The sequence below is a fragment of the Eschrichtius robustus genome, chromosome 4, assembly GCF_028021215.1.
Source record: "Eschrichtius robustus isolate mEscRob2 chromosome 4, mEscRob2.pri, whole genome shotgun sequence".
NCBI lineage: Eukaryota > Metazoa > Chordata > Mammalia > Artiodactyla > Eschrichtiidae > Eschrichtius > Eschrichtius robustus.
Window position 1 is genome coordinate 1779207 of NC_090827.1, and position 20794 is coordinate 1800000.

Here is a 20794-nt window from a genome sequence, read left to right on the forward strand (position 1 = left end):
TTGTTCTGTAGGAGTTGTTCCACTTGTAGGTTTATTTTCGATGTATTTGTGAGGAGGGAGGTGATCTCGATGTCTTCCTCTCCTGCCATCTTGAAGGTCCCCCTAGTATTGAATTCTTAAAGACTTTTAAGTCTTTAAGCTAAGCTTAAACTGCCTGGGGGATGTCTGTGTTCTATCATTTCAGCTAAAAGTGGCTGGTTTAACAGTGAACGAAACGTCAAAATTTTATAAGACTTGGCCGTTTCCTTTAAAATCAGTTTCAAGACCTTGCATTTCATTAAGCAGTTTCCAAATTCAGAGATAAATGTATGAGAGACCATACTGAATGGTCTTTTCTGGGATCAAAGTGCTGTGGAAGAAAAAAGAAAAGGATATGTCTGCTTGCTGAATTATGCTTATTGTGGAACATGATAGCTTCTCTGAGAGTAACTATGTCATTTTGCTCCTTGTCCTCTTTCCATGGCCATTCTCAGCAAATGTCTGTGTCCATCTGGTCATTTGATTTAGAGATCACCCTGTGACTCAAAGGAGAGATGAGAACTCACATTATCCACTGGAAGGATAATCTGACTCTTACCAAATTACAGGAGGCTGTCTGCCGTTGTCCATATTAAAGAGAAAATGCTCCCGTGCTCCTTTCACATTACCATCAGATCATGAGCATAATTATTCCAGCCACAAAGGTTCAAACAATAGAAGAAATTTGAGATTAGTCTCTCATCTCAAAACTCTTCTAAAATTTCTGTTTAGATGTGTAGGAGAAGATAAATATCAGTATAAACCTCTGCAAGTACTTTAGATGACTTAGTGTTCAATTCACTTTATTTTTGTGTTTAAGTAAAAGAATCATCATGCCTGTCTTTACTGGATATTTTGCACTAGTTGCCATGGTAACAGATGCAGTCAAAGAGTTCTGTAGAGAATAGAAATAGAATTTTGCAATCATTTAAATATACTGGAATCAAAATCTGAACTAAATATAAATATTGTTGATAAAATCTTGAGAATTCCTTAATTAGACTTTTGATATTTGAAGGAAAACTTGATATAATTTACACTTCACGTTTCCATCGTATAATTTTGCTCTATATCATATTGAGTGATGATCAAAAACAAGTTGCTAGTGAAGGTGGCTACTTATGTTCACAGAGAAATGAGATTTTAGAAAAAAAAAAAAAGGCAGTTGGGGAAATCAAGCAATGTCAGATATGATCAGGGTCCCCAAAAGTGATACTTAAGATTGCATCTAAGGAAACAAAGAGCCAAGGGGGTGATGTCAGAAGGTAGTGGACAAACCCAGACCCTCTTTCCCCCCAGAGACCCTGACTCAGCAGCAATACATTGACTGATTCTCTTTGCGAGAAACCAGTTAAGAGTTTCCTGCAAACCAAGTGAGTGTGAAACCAGCCATGTCAAACCTTGTAGGAAAATTCATGGCCTCTCTGGCTGTAGTTATCTGGCACAGCATACCACCATCGGGAGGAAACACCCAGCTCTTGACTTTTCTCTCTAGGGAGAGAAAGAGAAGACTTAACTGTATTTTCAGGTTCTGAATTTTCAAAGGAACTGGGTTCTGTCTTGCCTGAATCTAAGCATTATAAATGGCACCAGGTTGGGGGCTGCTGAGAATAAAGGTGAAGGTTTGGCCTAGCACACACTCACCATAGACCCTCCCCTCCAGCTCAGTGTGGGAAAACTGGGGGAAAACCCCCAACTCCCAGCTTCCCTTTGGGAAGGAAGGAACAAGTTGGAGTGTAGGTCCATTACTTTGGCTTTTCGAGGGGCTGGTTTCTGTCTTGCCTGCTTCAGAGCGCTGCTGGGACCTGGCACATGCTAGATGTCTGGGGGCTGCTGAGAACAGGAGGGAGATGATGGTTTGCTGCTGCTTCAGAGACCTGTGGCCCACCAGAGAGAAACCAGTACAGCTGGGTGGCCACTCCCTTGTGGGGGCGAAGAAAAAAGTGGCCTGTGCATGCGATGTTCTGGCCTTTTGTGGGGTACCGTGGGGAGTGCCTCTGTCTTGCCTGACTTGGGCCCAGCATACTCTCTAAGCCTGGGGTCCACTGAGAATAAAAAAGAGCTTGGAGGCTTATTCTAGCTCTAGAGAACCTGCAATACTACAGACAGACACCGAAGGAGCAAGAGATTATGAGCTTTGGAAAAAAGATACTGGCAAATACTTCTAATTGGGAGTTCACACACACAAGTCCAAAGAAAACACATCCACAGAAAATGTTTGAGAGGCCTTTAGAATATGCAACCTGGCTGATTGGTGAAGGTCTACCCCTGTACAAAGTTGGTCCATAAAGACTGGGAGAGGTGGCTGATTTTTAAAATGCACAGATCCCAGCAAAAACTTACAAGACACATGAAAAACAACCACAAAAAAATGTGTCCCAAGGAAAAAAAATTAATCTCCATAAACCAACCTAAAAAAATGGAGATACATGGATTACCTGACAAAGAATTCAAAATAACTGTTACGAAAATGCTCAAAGAGCTCAGGAAAATGATGCATGAACAAACTGAGAATATTAACAAAGAGGTAAAAAATATAAAGAAAAGAACCAAACAAATTTTGGAGAAGAAGACTACAATGACAGAATTAAAAATTCACTAAAGGGATTTAACATCAGACTTGATCAAGCAGAAGAAAGAATCAGAAAACTCAAGACAAGTCATTTGAAAATATCGAGGATCTATAAAAAACAAAGAATGAGGGCTCCCCTGGTGGCGCAGTGGTTGAGAATCTGCCTGCCAATGCAGGGGACACGGGTTCGAGCCCTGGTCTGGGAAGATCCCACATGCCACGGAGCAACTGGGCCCGTGAGCCACAATTACTGAGCCTGCGCGTCTGGAGCCTGTGCTCCGCAACAAGAGAGGCCGCGATGGTGAGAGGCCCGCGCACCGCGATGAAGAGTGGTCCCTACTTGCCGCAACTAGAGAAAGCCCTCGCACAGAAACGAAGACTCAACACAGTCATAAATAAATAAATAAATAAATAAATAAATAAATAAATAAATAAATAAAAGAACGTGGATTTCTTAAAAAAAAAAAAAAAAACAAAGAATGAAAAATGTGAAGAAAGCCTAAGGGGCTTATGAGGGAATACTGTCAAGGGGATCAATAAACACATTATGGGAGTTTCAGAAGGAGAAGAGAGAGAGAAAGGGTCAGAAAGTGTATTTAAAGAAATGATGGTCAAAATTGTTTCTAAATCTGGGGGTGGGGTGGGGAATGGACATCCAGATTCACGAAACACAAAGAATCTTAAATAGGAGGAACTCAAAATAAGTTTACAATGAAAAACATTACAATCAAATTGTGAAATATCAAAGGCAAGGAGAGAATTTTGAAAACAGCAAGAGAAGTGTGCTTGTCACATACACGTGAGCACCCGTAAGACTCCTAGTAGATTTATCAGCAGAAACCTTGTAGGTCAGAGGGAGTGAGATGATGTATTCAAAGAGCTGAAAGAAAAAAAAAAAAATACTGTCAACCAAGAATGATATATCTCCTTCAAAAATTGAGGAGAAATAAAGACTTTCCAAGATAAACTAAAGCTGAGAGACATTATCAATACTATACCTGCCTTGCAGGAAATATTAAAGGAGGTCCTTCTTGTTAAAATGAAAGGATGCTAGACAGAAACAACAAAAGCATATGTAAGTACAAAGCTCACTGGTAAAGGTACATATGTAGATAAATACACAATACTAAAATGCCATAACAGTGACATGTAAGTCTCTTTTAATTCTGGTATAGAGGTTAAAATATAAAAGTATAAAAATAACTATACAAATATGTTAATGGATACACAATATAAGAAATAATTTGTGGCATCTATAACATACAGTGTGAGGGGGGAAGTAAAAGAGTAGAGAATAATTATGAAGAAAATAGAAAAGATTCAAATAAAATTAGAAATAAAAGGGAAGACATTATAACTAATGCCTCAGAAATTTTAAAATAAATGAGACTACTGTGAAAGAGTATATGCCAAAGAACTGGATAACCTAGAAGAAATGGATACATTTCTAGAAACATACAATCTACTAAGTTTGTATCATGAAGAAATAGAAAATCTGAATAGACCTATACTAGTAAGGAAAGTGAGTCAGTAATCAAAGAACTCCCAGTAAAGAAAAGCAAGTGACCAGACAGCTTCACTGGAGAATTCTACCAAACATTTAAAGAAGAATTAATGAAAATTCTCAAATTCCTCCAAAAAATAGAAGAGGAGGGAACATTCCAAACTCATTTTACAAGGCCAGAAATGCCAGACAAAGACACTACAAGAAAAGAAAACTACAGGCAAATATCCCAGATAAATATAGATGCAAAAATCCTCAGCAAAATAACAGCAAACCAAATTCAACAGAAAGTTAAATGGATCATACACCATGACCAAGTGGGATTAATCTTTGAGATGCAAAGATGTTTCAGCCTGTGGACATCAATCGGTGTGATATTATCACAATAATAGAATAAAGAATAAAAATCACATCATCATCTCAGTAGGTGCAGAAAAAACATTTGACGTAATTGAACACACTTTCGTGACATAAACATTCAATAAACTAGGAATAAAAAGAAATTACCTCAACATAATGAAGTCCATATATGAACCCCATGGCTGACATCATACTCAGTGTTGAAACTGAAACATTTTCTTCTAAATTAGTAGCAAGACAAGGATGCCTACTCTTATCACCTTTATTCAACATAGTACTGAAAGGTCTAGCCAAAGAAATTAGGCAAGAAAAAGAAATAAAAGGCACCCAAATTGGAAAATAAGTAAAATTATCTCTGTTCACAGATGACTTGATCTTATATAAAGAAAACTCAAAGAACTCCACAAAAAACTGTTAGAAATTTAGTAAATTTGCAGGATACAAAATCAATATACAAATACCAGTTGCATTTCTATACACTAACAATGAACAATCTGAAAAGAAAATTAAGAAAAAGTCCCATTTACAACAGCATCAAAAAGAATAAAATATAATACTTAAGAATAAACTTATTCAAGGAGGTAAAAGACTTGTATGCTGAGAACTCCAAAAGATTACTGAAAGAAATTAAAGAAGATACAATAAATGGAAAGACATCTCTTGTTCATGGATTAAAAGACTTAATATTGTAAAATGTCCATACTGCACAAAGTGATCTAAAGATTCAGTGCAATCCCTATCAAAATCAAATCTTTTTTTTTTTTTTGCAGAAATAGAAAAACACTCCTAAAATTCATATGGAAATGCAAAGAATCAGAAATAGCTAAACCAATCTTGAGAAACAAGAACACAGCTGGAAGCCTTACACTCCCTGACTTCAAAACATTTTAGAAAGGTATAGTAATCAAAACATTATGGCACTGGCATAAAGACACATTTATGGGCCAATGGAACAGAAGAGAGATCCCAGAAATAAACCCATGCATGTACGTTTAAGTGAACTTTGACAAAGGCATCAAGACTCCACAGTGGGGAAATGATAGTGTTGAGATAACTGGGTATCCATATGTAAAAGGACGAAATAGGACCCTTGTATTATACCATACACAGAAACCAACTCAAAATGGATTAACTATCTAAAAGCAAAATCTGAAACAGTAAAGCTTCTGTAAGAAAACAGAGGGGATAAGCTTCAGGACTTTGGTCCTGGCAAGGATTTCTTGGCTATGACACTAAGAGCACAGGTGACAAAAGCAAAAGTAGACCAGTGGACTGCATTAAATTCAAAAGCTTTTGTGCAGCAAAGGAAACAATCCACAGAGTGGAAAGGCAAACTATGGAGAGGAGGAACATATTTGGAAACCATATATCTGATAAAGGTAAATATGCAAAATATCTAACAACTCAATAGCAAAAACCTAATAACCTCATTAAAAAATTGGAAAAGGACTTGAATGGACATTTCTCCAAAGACCAACAAATGGTCAGCAGGTTATATGAAAAGATGCTCAATACCACTAATCATCAGGGAAATGCAAATCAACACCACAATGAGATAGTGCCCCACAGCAGTTAGGATGGCCATTAGAAAAAAGAACAAAGGGACTTCCCTGGAGGTGCAGTGGTTAAGAATCACCTGCCAATGCAGGGGACAAGGGTTTGAGCCCTGGTCCAGGAAGATCCCACATGCCGCAGAGCAACTAAGCCCATGCGCCACAACTACTGAGCCTGTGCTCTAGAGCCCATGAGCCACAGCTACTGAAGCCCGCGAGCCACAGCTACTGAAGTCTGCGCGCCTAGAGCCCGTGCTCCCCAACAAGAGAAGCCACCACAATGAGAAGCCCGCGCACCGCAACGAAGAGTAGCCCCCGCTCGCCGCAACTAGAGAAAGCCCACACGCAGCAACGAAGACCCAACGCAGCCAAAAATAAATAAAAATTAAAAATAAATAAATTTTTTAAAAAAAGAAAAAACAAGTGTTGGTAAGGATGTGTAGAAATTCAAACTCTTGTGCACTGTTGATGGGAATACAAAATGTGCAGTCCCTATGTTAAACAGCGTGGAGTTTCCTCAAAAAGTTAAAAATAGAACCATCCCATGATTCAGCAATCCCACTCCTGGATATTTATCCAAAATAGTTAAAATCAGCATCTTGAAGAGATATTTGCACTCCCACACTCATTGTAGTGTTATTCACAACAGCCAAGAGAAGGAAACAACCTAAATGTCCATCCATGGATGAAGAGATAAGGAAAATGTGGTCTATTACTCAGCGGAATATTATTCAGCCTTAAAGAAAAAAAAAGGAGCTTCAATATGGATGAGCCTTGAGGGTGTCATGCTAAGTGAAATAAACAAGTCACGGAAGGACAAATACCGTAAGATTCCACTACACGAGGCATCTGAAGTAGTCACACCCGCTGAAGTAGAAAAGAGAATGGCGGTCCCCAGGGGCTGGAGGTGGGGAGATGGAGTCTTCAGTGGGAAAAGTATCAGTCGTCCAAAATGAAAAAGTTCTAGAAATCTCCTGTACAACAATGTGTATGTACTTAACAATTCTGTATTGTATACTTACAAATTTGTTATAAAGGTAGATTTCATACCATGTATTTTTTTTTACATAATTGAAAAAAAACCCCAAAACCTGCCCCTAGATAAGACGCACACAAAAAACAAAAACTAAGTAAAGAACCTATCTTAGTAGGAAATGTTTTGCAGTATTTAAAATTTTAAATTTGTAAGAACTTCTAATCTTACGGTTGATGTTGCTTCTTAAAAAATATTGCTTAAGATTAAATGTAAATTTTGCATATTAGTATTAAAATAAAATTAGAGACAGGCATGACTATTTGTGCTGATATATACATATAGATGCATAGAAATTTTAAGGTGGCTACTATATTATAATATAGTATATACAGCTGATCCTTGAACAATTCAGGGGGTTAGTGGCTCTGACCCCGCACCGTTGAAAATCCACATATAACTTTACAGTCTGCCCTCTGAATCCAAGGTTCTGCATCTGCAGATTTAACCAAGCTTGGATCCTGTGGTACTGTAGTACGCATTTAGTGGAAAACAATCTGCTAACAAGTGGACCTTCATAGTTCAAACCTAGGTGCTCAATGGTCAACTGTATTTAATGTATGTAATATCGTTTACATTTAATATGGCTAGTGTCCTCGTATATATATGAAGTTACTCAGGTATAAAGTCATTGTCCTATACTATGTTGCTCCAACTAGTTTTCTTACTAGTGTTTCATTCTTGGCATGGCCAAAGAATGGGGACTTAAGCTAAATCCTTTTATAGGGAACGCAATACCTTAATAATGAAATAACTTTGATCTTTTTAACTGAATGATTTATATCAGCGTCTTTAAAATGTTTATTTCAAAATACAATAAACTTCCCAAATTGTGTTAGTAATGTGACATTTGAGAATAAAAAAGGTAGAAAATACTGTATCTTTGACTTACTAAAGAAATTTATACTGATACTGATGAACTAAGGGACCCAACATGTCTCGTGTATATGAACTGTATTTTCGTGGGTACTCTGTAACTTTTGCTACCATTTCGTTGTTTATGTTACTTCCCTTAACTTCCAAGATTTTTTGCTTGTTTGCTTATTTAAAAATCAAAATCAGTGCCACTAACCCCCGAACTGTTCAAGGGTCAATTGTATTATAATACTAGATTATAATATACTAGCCACATTAAAAGTTTCCCCCCTAAAATCCAATTTTCTTAAATAAAATTATTAGAAGAAATTGAGTCCTTGTATTGGGACTTCCTTATTTTCTTTTTATAACCTCAGAGTGCTGAAACAACACTCTGAAACCTCCAGCGGGATCTGTAGAAATATTTGCTAGAGTAATATTAGCTTGTTGTAGGGTACAGTGCAAAGGGTGTAGAGCGGTGTTTCTCAAAACCACTGTGCTCCCCCGAAAACGTGTTCAAAACAACAACAAAAAATCGCAAACCCTTTTAGATTACGATAGTGAGCCAACAGAACCCAAATTTGCCCGTAATTGCCTACATCTTTTACTTGCTTTAAAAATTCCACACTTAAAGCGCTCTATTCTTGTTGTTGAGGTTAAGGAAGTTCAATCAACGTGTTTTAGGAGCAAATTCCACATCGAAGAAGAAGTTATTTCTGATCCTTGGTAATCTCAGACGGCCTCGGCATTCTCATCTTTAACTGTAGGGCTTGGGTTATAAACTACCTCTCAAACTCTGTTTGCATTTGAAAGAGTATGACATTTGTGAAGAATTAACCGTTCAAGCCATTCTTGAGTGTGCCTGGTGAAGGTTGACTTACGACTTTTCTTAACATCCAGTTCCATTTGTTGCAGTTTTCATTGTTACAATTTTTAGCAAGACCTTTGGAACTAAAACTTGCCTCCTAAGTATTTGCATATACTGGTCCTAATTCTGACTTTAGTAATTGCTTTCATTTTCATAATACAGATGAATAAAATACATGAAAATATCTATCATCTCTTCCTTAAATTTTCCCATCTCCCAGGCTAAGAATTCTGAATTATGTTTTCAAACCCTTCATTCTATATCTTTACCTTTTAAATGTAGGTTTCTCAGTATTATTCTTTTTTTTTTTTTCGTTCCCACCATGTGGCTTGTGGGATCTTGGTTCCCCGACCAAGGATTGAACCTGGGCCATCGGCAGTGAGAATGTGGAGTCCTAACCACTGGACAGCCAGGGAATTCCCAGTGTTATTCTTAAAGTGTGGTGTCTAGACATGGTGTGTGACTTTTTCTAACTAGAAAGGATTTTAGCCAGAATCTGGCAATTCAGATTTCAGACCAATTTCAACCTGAACACTTGTGTTCTTTGGCAAGATAGTGTGTACATTTTCGTTTTTTAAAAGGAGGAAAAAAACCAAAGAATGCCTTTAGCTAGAGAATGACTCTCCAGCTACTACAGACACACCATTCTATACTACCCCCTTCCTGTCTGTTTCACTCACATTTCCTTCTTGGCCCTCAGGGTATTTGAAGTTACAGCTCTGTTACCTAGACTTGATTCCATTTAAAACCCTCAAGTCTATTAGCTTTTGTGGTAACTGTAGCATACTAATAGCTTGACCTAAAAGTGTTGCTTACTGAAAACCTGGGTGATTTTAAGGTGAATTTTGTTTAGCCTCATGTCTTTCATTCTGTGAGTATGCAGTTGATTGAAACCACGCGTCGGATATTGTCTTCATCCTTGTTAAATTTTACCTTGGATTTTGGCTTATTTGCCCAAGCCCATAAAATTGAAATATTGATTCTGTTATCTATTATATAAATATCTGAAACTTTGAAGCATTTGTCATTTATGTATTCATCCAAATTGACTGAAACGCTGAACACAGTGGGGCTATGTATGGAATCAGTGCTGTAACAAAAGTTTCCCTTCAGCTCAGTATTTGCATGTTAATTAATAACCAATACTCTTTGGGTGTGACTGATATTTTAATTATAAGCCCATCTAATTCTGATAACCATAACTCTCCATTTAATCCACAAGCATAATATGAGCTATTTTGTCAAACGTTGATGATACTCAAGATATCTGTTCACTATAGACCTTGAATGGGTTAACTGAGTAACCCTATTAAAAATAAAAGACGTGACCATAGGGGACCACTTGCTCTTCCTCTTGCTTTATCAATTCACATTATACGCCTGTGTGCACATATGGGTGATAAATAAGATGTATTAGTAGAACACTTTAGTACTGACATTTACCATTTGTAAGGGAACGAAAATGTATGGAAATACCAATTACATTTTAAAATTTAAAGACCTCGTTTTCCAAGCAGAAAATAATCAGAAGGATATGATTCTATTAATAATATATGCATTAACCTGACCCTATTTTTCACATTTGAAAGTAATTTCAAAATGCCAACGAGGACACTGAGGCATAACTTAGCTTTGCTTTTTGTTGATTAAAATGCTGCCACAAATCCAATTTATTTAAGCCTCAGTTTACTTTTTAATAAATTATACAGAAATATTTAACTGAATTTCTCTAAATTTTATAATATTGTCAAGTGATTTGTTTCTTCATAATAAAACATTGCTTATCTGAATACTGCTCTTCAGTGTTTTTCTGATTTAGTGCATATACACATGTATTGAAGATTTGAGTATCCAGATTGTAGTCTTGGCTCTTCTGGGGCTGACAAACTATGCTAATTTAGACAAGTTATTTAATCTCTCTGAGTCTTTGCTTCTAAAATAAACGGCTTGGAATACAGTAAGTGATTTTTAAGGTCCATTCCAGTGCTAATCCTTTGAAAATTTTAAGCTGTTAAAAATGCTTTTAGTTATATGCTTTCATAAATACTTGTTCAGTTTTTAAGAAACTGAGAAATCGCTAGAAATATAGTTTAAGGTGAATCTTGTTAATATTATTGGAGAATTAGTTTTATTTAAAATGACATATTACCCATATAGAAAAATCCTCATGAACTCAAACAAATCAAACCACACTTCTGTAAAATATTTTATTAACTGCGATCATTTATAAATAGGTAATTATTGCATTTTAATAAGAAAGAGAAAAACATACTGTGAGACTTCATATAAAATGTTCATAATTACTTCAGACATCTGATTTTAATGATTCTAAAAATATTTCCCACTGACTTGACTCGTGACTTCAAGGAATTGACAATTTCTGAATATAAATTTTTCTTTTATTTTAAATCCAAGAATTTATAGTGTTAAACATCAAATTTTACTAAAACTAAGCGAGCAAAGGAATGTCTAAGAAAATATTCATATTGACTTTATTCAAATGTTTCCTATTTTTTTTTTTACATGAAGCAAATGGTGTGGTTTTTGATTGTATTAAAAAATCAATATATGAGCAAAAACTCATGTTTTTTAGCTAAAGGATGAGTAAGAAGTGTTAAGTTGATAGAATTAAATTCTCTAAAAATATTTATTTGTATGACACAACTTGTTAATTTTCCCTTCCCCCTTAATTTGCAGGGACCATTTCTGTAGCTGCAGTTTTTTGTTTTTTGGGTTTTTTTTCCATCAGGGAAAATAATGCACTTCTTTTTAAATTTAAAGAAAAACCTAAAAAATAGTCTTAGTTTTATGACATAAACTTTCATTAGCAAAACTGATTTAAAAAGACTTAGAAGAGGTCTAGGGGTTTTTATCATACATGACAATTATACTTAACATACTGAACACTTTCTAGGTTTTCTCGGGTTTTTTTTTTTTTTTTCTTTCATTTTTGTGTTGCTATTGTGGGCAAATGAAGTGAAAAAGTAGTATCAAAACTATGAAATAAGAGCCAAGTTTCAAAGCACTTTTTTATTATGATACTGTTTTTATTTATGTTTTATAGCATGTTCTCAGCTTATACCCTCAAAAATGAATTTACATATTGGAATATAAATACAATGTTTCCTTGGTATGTATGCTGTGGGACTACCACCTTCCAAAGTCTTGTGCTAGTGTTAGCAATTAAAGCCCCTGAAATGAGGACAACATGGATTTACGTCTTAAGTATTGTACTCTCTTCTAAGTAACCTAAATCAAATACTATTCAAGTATGTTGAGGAGATAAGTAATGTTCTACTTCAAAATTTTCATTACAAGGAGTGGTTTTTACTGGGGGAATCACATTAAAACAAAACCACTTCTAGTGTTGGACAAAGGCGTAAAAGAAGATTTAGATCTTCTATTTGCCAGTGTAATTTATTCTTCAGATTTTTATCCTACCAGTCAGAGGAATATTTGTGCCTTTGTCTGTAAAGCTAATATCCCCATCATGGCCTTTGACAGCCTCTCTTTCTAATTATCAAAGATGTTGCTCTAAAATCGATACCCTAATTATGTCTTTAGTCTTTCTGTCTCCACAGGCTACTTCTCCCTGGCCTTCAATCTATGTTTGGATGTTCCGCAATGTTGTAAAGTCCTTCCTGGGACAGTACTTTCCTTTATCTTCATTTTTTCTTCTTCCTTTCCTTTAGCTGATAAATTTATAAATTTGCTTCCTAAGACCCCTTTTTCCATTCCAGCCACTCTCTCCTTCATTCTTTCAAATCTGACCTCCCTTAGAACTTTGAAAATAACCTTCCTAAAAAGAGTCACTTAATGCCACTCTTGCCATGTTGAACTGTTTTGTGTGTGTTTTCATGCTTTGTGTAAATGATGCCGTGTTTAATACCACTGTGCAAATTCTTTTTGGTACGTTTTCCTCCCTTAGTTCATGAAATCCCAATGCTTTCTCACATTTCTCTTATTTTGCTAACCATTCGGTTCTTTCCTTCACTGACCTCTTCACTTCTCTCCAGGACTGTGTACCAAGGCCACACGCTTTTCTCCTCCTATGACTTGTTTTGTAAGAGTTTCACAGAAGTAATTTTATAATCTTTGATGTTTAAACACCATTCATATTTAATATACATAGTAAAGAAAACCATAGAAAGATGAAGTTTTCCAAGTCAGTATTATATAATTTAGCTTCATCCAGAGAGGTGCGGGGCCGTGAAGACTTCTGGTGATGCACAACACAGAAAGTGACAAGAGACATTCAATTCAAAATATTACGATTTCCCCGATTCAATTTGACTATATGTTGTTTATGTTGGAAATTACGTCTGAATAGAAGATGAACAACAGATGCACTCTACTCGGGGGGGAACCTTACTACAGAAAATTGAAATTCCAGTGTATGCTTGTGGATTTTTAAAATTTTGATCTCAAATAAGTGACTATAACTCAGAAGCACAGACAAATTTGTGTAGCGATGGCATATTTGTAAACAGCAAAGAATAACAGAATGAAACCTATGTGGAATTCTTTTTTTTTTTTTTTTTGGTTTTTAATTATTTTTATTGGAATACAATTGATTTACTTTATAATTTGCTTTATAACTGTGTTAGTTTCTGCCGTACAATGAAGCGATTCAGCTATATGTATACATACCCCCCCTCCCTCTTGGATCTCCCTCTCACCCCCTCCCATCCCACCCACCGAGGTCATCACAGAGCACCGAGCTGAGCTCCCTGTGCTATACCGCAGGTTCCCACTAGCTATCTATCTTACACATGGTAGTAGTGTATGTATGTCCACCCTAATCTCTCAGTTCATTCCACCCTCCCCTTCCCCCGCTGTGTCCACATGTCCATTCTCTACGTCTACATCTCTATTCCTGCCCTGCAAATAGGTTCATCTGTACCATTTTTCTAGATTCCACATATATGCGTTAATATACAATATTTGTTTTTCTCTTTCTGACTTACTTCACTCTGTATGATAGACTCTAGGTCCATCCACATCTCTACAAATGACCTATTTCTTTCCTTTATATAGCTGAGTAATATTTGTATATATGTACTACGTCTTCTTTATCCATCCTTCTGTCGATGGACTTTTAGGTTGCTTCCGTGTCTTGGCTATTGTAAATAGTGCTACAGTGAACATTGGGGTACATGTATCTTTTTGAATTATGGTTTTCTCAGGGAGGTATCACCTCACACCGGTCAGAATGGCCATCATCAAAATATCTACAAACAATAAATGCTGGAGAGGGTGTGGAGAAAAGGGAACCCTCTTGCGCTGTTGGTGGGAATGTAAATTGATACAGCCGCTATGGAGAACAGTATGGAGGTTCCTTAAAAAACTAAAAATAGAATTACCGTATGACCCAGCAATCCCACTACTGTGGAATTCTTTTTTGCCTGATAAAAGTAGTTGTTTCCAGGGACAGTGTGAATTTCTGCTGACATCTAGAATGAAGCGATGGGCCCTGCTATGAGTTCCACAGGAAGGCTAAAGAATCAGGAAAAATGATGAAATTCTAAAAGGAAGGGCAATTCTCTTTTGTCTTAAATACACGTTTTTATAGAATGTCAACCAAATGGCTTAGAAAATATAGGTTATTTATTCACAGGTTATTAATGACTCTCTAATCTTCACATTCAGGAGGCTCTAGGTCAAGGTTTTTCACCCACAGATAGAATTACCTTCTTATTAGTTGTTATACTATCTCAGACATTGTAATTTTCCTAGAAAGAAAAGAGAGGTTTTCATGAAAAGTGTCTCTATTAATGTTCAAAGTGAAAGTGAGATCTAAAAATTATTATAATGGGGAGTGGGGCTCCAACAACTTTATAAACTTACCCCTGGGCTAAAGTCATATCAGCCATTCAGGAATCTCTGTTTAGAACCTTTGGACATCATTCGTATTTGGAAAACATTTAGAACTCCCATGCTAGCAAAAAATGTTGTGCTGACATTGTGAGAAGGTATTCTATATTTTATTAGAAATTAGTGGGTAAATAAGGTTTTTTTGTTTTTGTTTTTTTGTTTGCTTGGTTTTTTTTTTTTTTTTTTTTTTTTGGAAAGTGAACTGTGTAAGAGTTAATAGACTAAGCAGTAAGGAATGTCTGCCAGGCAGCACCAGTATTTTCTTAACTCTTGAAAACCTGTATATGTCTCATTAGGATAATAACCATTTCCTTTAAAAAGTCACTTTTTCCCAACAGGAAAAAGGCTTATTTAGCTGGTAGAGAAATTAATGCCTGTATTACTGTATATGAGGAAAAAATAAAATTAAATTACAATGACTGTTGGCTTCTTTCACAAGAAAAGCAGCCATTGTTTTCTTAGATATAATTATATCGTGTGTGTTTACTGTATATAGAACTTTTCCCCAACAGTACTAGACAATGGGTATATTTTCTCTCTAAGGAAATATTAAAATTATTTTCTATGAAATATTAGTCAAATTGATATCCCTATGACTAATATCATATCAAAGTATGGGAAGGGAATTGAAGAGCCATGTTCAAAGAGCCTTGACTCCTTAAGAAACACAAGATAATCAGTGTTGTCTTGACCAAGCTGTGATTTATCTCCTCTTAACAAAGTGTCACTTATCTCTTCATCAAAATGTGATGGCAGATGCCATCCTGAAGAAATTCACTTCATTTTATCATACTTCCTGAAAGAGTAGTTTCCTTGATTTAATATGTAAACTTAGAAAGTACAGTGTTCCTTGGCTTAGCTGTGGTGGAGACTTAGATTTGCGGAGAGGTAGGAAAGGAAATTGTGATGATCCTGAGAAAGACTTAGAACTTTTACCTAGGGCCATCTTGGAACTTGCCATCTTGGAAACAGAGATTGGAAACCACTGTCCCAGCCCTTCATTTTCCTTCTTCATCACATCATTGTCTTCTCTCAGGACAAGAACTCAGACTAGTATTACAAATGATAGAAAAGTATGTGGTTTACTTAAAAGGCCAGAATGGTTTGCTTGTGTTCCCTCTTCTACTGTGCTAAAACATGCTCAAATTTAGACACTGCTTATGAGGGTAGCGATCATCATTGCCTGGCGCTCATTTTTGAAGTCCGCACAATGAGGCCGATTGAATCCATTCGATCAGTATGTGACTTGCAGTTTTCAGACAGTTGCCCAAATTTTCTGGATGCTTTTGATGTAGAATAATGTCTGTAATTTGAATTGCTGAAATACGGAATATTAATAAGAAGTTCTATTTTGTGTACATGGGATTATTATTAACCCAGGAAAAAAATCCCTGTTTTTTTTTTTCATTTTAGTCTATTTGTAAATATATTCTAAGAAACAAGTGGTCAAGAGGCTGAAGACTGTAGTGTGCTTTCCAGTGTCTCAGACCATTAACTTGCAGATTAGGTGAAATTAAACATTGTCACTTAAACTGTCTTGGCAATAAAATAATGATAAATTATCATTCAGGCTCTTGGATGGGAAACCTAGGGGAGAATTTCACTTTGCCTTTGTGTTGCTTTCCTGCAGGTTACTTTTTTGATTGCTGTGGTTTTGGAGAACAGGATTTCTAGGCATCACCTATTTAGTTATTTAGTGCAGACTAATAACTTTTCTGATATTGTCAATAGAAATTAAACACAAATCCCTTGAACTGTCTCTCAGTACAAAATGTAGTCTGATTTTCCCTATTCTTTTTTTGAAGGCAGCTAGAAAGTTCAAATCAATAAATGCCTTGTCCTAATGGATGATAGTTTTCAACATAACAGAATTATATTGTTTGTGAATTACTGTACTTGCACACCTTTGGCCAAATCTGTTCAAACAAATATTGTTGAACAGATATGGTTATGAATACATTTCACTAACTTTGTTAAGAAAGTAAGCAGTAAACTAACACCTGGGAGACAAATGAATTAACCCATTGTGAAAAAAATGTATAACTTTCAAAAATTCTGACCTATGAAAAAATTCCTTTCAGTTTTATGCAAATCAGCAATGCGTATTTTCAGATCTTAGATAATTTGTAGATTTTGTTAATCCACAATTATATCATAAACTCCTGCTCAGTTAAAATGCCATGTTATAATATGTGTGAAACCTGACTATTAACAGTGACTGATTTAACTTAATAGAAGCTTGTACTTTGTAGGTCTAGATTAACACGTCAGAACTTGCTTATCTTCCAAGTGAGACAAAAAGCACTGACAGAGATGGAGTAACTTAATCAAAACACTATATAGCTGTGTGCATTTTTTTCCTAGATTGCTTGTTAAAAGCCTTTACTCTTTACAAAGAATATTCTATTCATACATTGAGAAATACATTTAAACTAATGGGAAAGCATTTATGAATGAAATAGGACATTTTCCTTCACTTAGTGAATATTAGCTTTGACATGACTCACGTCATTTAAATGTCCTCTCAAAACTGTAGTCTTTAAAGAGAAGTTATCTTGAGTTTAATTTGTATTTTTCCTTTTACTTCATTGCTATTTTTTGGATTTTCTCTGAAGAGTATCCATATTTATGAAACATTTTATGTAATATTTTAATGATCCAAAATTGATAGTTCAAACTTGGAATAATTGACATATTTAATGGATGATTTTATTTAAAAAATTGTGTAACTTCATTTTGAAATCTATCAGCCTATGATTTTGTTCCAAAACATTTTGATATTGTTACCAAACTCAGGTTCAGCTGCTTACCACTCAAAAGCCAATAGTTAGAGAGGCAAGTGTTGGTAGTAAGAAAACTGCTTTAATCAGAAAAGCCAGCAACCTGGTGAGAAGAATGAAGAATTCTCATTCTCTTGTCCTGAGACCAACTCCGAAGATTCTGCTCAGTCGTGATAGGTTTTTAAGGGAAAAATGGGGAAAGAATCTCAGTGAATTATCGAGGCAGGAGGTTGGGTTCTGCTTCATCCTTCATGGCATGCAGGCTGGCTGACGTTCTTCCGACGTTATCTTGCCTGCGTGATCTGCCTGCAGGATTGCTTAGGGCAGCTGTTGGGGGTGGAGAGCTACTCATTTTTACCTGCTGAATTCTTCATTCTTCCTCCTTTTAAACTAGGAAAAGAATCAACACGTTGGGCAAGGCGTGGTGTACATTCAGGAGAGCATAAGTCAGGAGTTAAGTTACATTGCTTAGTGATCTCGTTCCTATAATTAGGTTTTTAAGGTTAGAGGGGGACAAAAATGGGTAAATAGGAAATGGGCAAAGAGCTGCTTTCAATTCCCCACTGTCAAACATCATTCCATTTCTATGGGATCAGGGGCAAAGGTCCATCTTCTGCAACTTCTTCATGCTGACATGGGGTGCTGTATTCTCAGAGTGGAAGATGTCGACATGAGTATATAACATCTCTTTCCTGACAATTTTAGTTGCCCACTTACATATTTGGGCAGAACAAGCTACAATTATTTTGATGCCCACAAAGACATAGATTATTATGAGCAATCGTGTTCATCCCATTCTCTTGAGGCCGGTTCTTGGAATCGTGCTGGCCATAGACTCAGTACTGCTCAAGTTGGAGTAGCTCATGTCACGGCTGCAGTCTGGCTTTTTCCCGCTGGTGGCAGTTACAGTATCTGTAAAACAACTCGGGAAGGTGCATCAGACACTGAGTCTGTGACTCTGTTGTCCTGATCGTTAACTGCTCGAGGCCACTCTTTGTGACTCAGGGAGGCCTGGGAGACTTCAGCTTTCCTACGACCAGAGGCAGGAGACGTGCAGGGGCCTTTGTACTTGGCGGTGGGTTGGGGGGATGAGCTACAGGGTTCTGCTTGGTTCCAATAGCACTTGTTTTTTTTATGGGAATTCACATTACAAAGAGATCTTGAAGTTTAATAATATTTCATGGTATATACTCAGAGACAAATATTGTAGCATCTTCCAGTTTGGTAGAGAACATGAGGGCAGAATATAGGAGAATAAAACAATATAAATATCTTCTCCAGTAGGCAAAGAGGCAGATAAATAAAAAATGGTCGTATTCTTTCTAACCAATTCCAGAATATTCACTTAGCATACATTAATTATGAACCTATATGTGCAAGGTATTGTGCCATTCACTATGGTCACGAGGTTAACATTTCCCTAGTTGGTGTCCTGATGGAGCTTTCACCCTCATAGATATATTTTCATGGCAGAGAGGAAGCCTGATTGACTAGGTAATGAAGGTTTAAATCTATAATCTCAAGAAGGGGCATTGTTTAGAAATAGAAATAGGTTTAAGAGTGGTTTAGGTACATTATTAAAGGATCGACATATTATTAATGGGTAAGGAACTTTTATAAATTTGGGGTGAAAATACCTTTGGGGAAGGACATCTGGGTCTTTTCGTAGCCCAGACAACAGGGCTGGCATGGCCCATGGGCTGTCTCAGCACTGCAGCGCCTATTCACTTGGGGACAATAAAAAAAATGCAGCCAATGTCTGATCACCTCTCCCTGTTACGTGTATTCTAAACTCCAGCGATGTAAGCCTACTCCATACTTCATTTACTCTTGACCGTGAATTTTCACCAAAATACAGCGCTGTCACATATATGTAAAGCTACTCTTCTCCCTAGGGCAGCATTTTAAACAAATTTGGATTTATATTATGTCTGCTTATTGGATTTATTCTTGCTTTTTCTATGATAAAGGTTATATTTTTTAAATTCCTTAGAGTAAAAAAACAAACAGACAAAAAGTCCCAAAGCCTCATGAACCTTCAAAGGAAGTTTTCAAGTTCAAGTTTCCATTTCAGACTTCCTGTATTAGGATAATAAAAGGGGTTATTCACAGTCACCTACCCCAAGAGGGGTGGAAGTCACTTGAGAAAACTGTGAATAGAAAAGTAATCAGACATTCAAATGCTATGACTTTCCAATTCTGCTTGGCTTTCTTTTTACTCTGAAGAAAGTATTCAAGGATGCTTTTGAGGTCTTCTCTCTTTGCTTTTGAGTCAATTAATGTTTAAGGTAAATATTCCCTCAATTATACTGCTGCAGTTAGGCCTTCCTTTTTTTTCATACATGTCACCTTTCAGAACGTGGGGTTTTTTTTTTCAGTAGATATTGTAATAAACAGTATTTTGGTGCTTAAACAATCATTAAAACTTTTCTGTTTAACTAAAATAAAATTTTAATGCCCGAAGGATATTTCTTCGAAAAATCAGTGTTATTCTACAAAAACATTTCAGTCAGTATCTAATAGAGGTTTCCAGCATTATTTTCTTTATTCTCTAGATAATGGGCATTGCATTAGGATCTTACTGTGTATATGCCTGACGCATTAACACAGACTCCTGCTCTGCCATTAACTAGGAATAGATCATTTAGGATTTCAGCAGTGAAGACATCCTTTTGCTTGTCTCTTAACTTGAACTATTCCTAGAGGTAATATGGTGTATTTTTCAACTTCTTTTGTCGTGTGACCTTTTCAGATTGCTTCTTGAGGGTGCAGTATTTTATTTACAGCTAAAATGTGCCATAATGACGTATGAGGTCCTTGTAAAGGAAAATGTTTTGGCCATAATAATAAAATCGTTATTAAGGACAAAATGTTAAAAGATGGAGATGTGTCTGTGTTCTATATACCGCCTACGATGGCTTGGAAAAGTCCTGCCTCCCTGTGTGTTTTGTCAAAAACATTTAGGGTCACCTCTGAACTGTACCTGGCACCTCTCTTCTTCCACAGAGATCTAAAATTGCAGTGTTTGATAAAATGTGGACCTACATGAGAAGCGCAGAGCCCTCAGTGTTCGTGAGGACCACAGCCGAAGGAGTGGCCAGAGTGCGCAAGTCCAAAGGGAAATACGCTTACTTGCTGGAATCCACCATGAACGAGTACATTGAGCAGAGGAAGCCTTGCGACACCATGAAAGTTGGTGGGAACCTGGATTCCAAAGGCTATGGCATCGCCACACCTAAAGGATCCTCATTAAGGTGGGTGGAATAGTATAACAATATGCTAAATGTTGTTATAGTATCCCACCTACCCTGATGTGTCTTTAAGACTCTCTCATGGTTTGTATATGGATATGAGGTAACTCACCATCACAAACACGA

General features: G+C 36.4%; 1 protein-coding gene across 2 annotated transcripts in view; it reads left to right on the top strand.

Moving 5' to 3' along the window:
* Window positions 1–20794, top strand: part of GRIA2 (glutamate ionotropic receptor AMPA type subunit 2) — a 167032-nt gene that overhangs the window by 142593 nt on the left and 3645 nt on the right. For both annotated transcript variants that reach the window (XM_068542018.1, XM_068542020.1), the window contains one exon: window positions 20424–20671. In XM_068542018.1, coding sequence (XP_068398119.1) covers window positions 20424–20671 — 248 coding nt within the window. The remainder of the gene's footprint in view (window positions 1–20423; window positions 20672–20794) is intronic.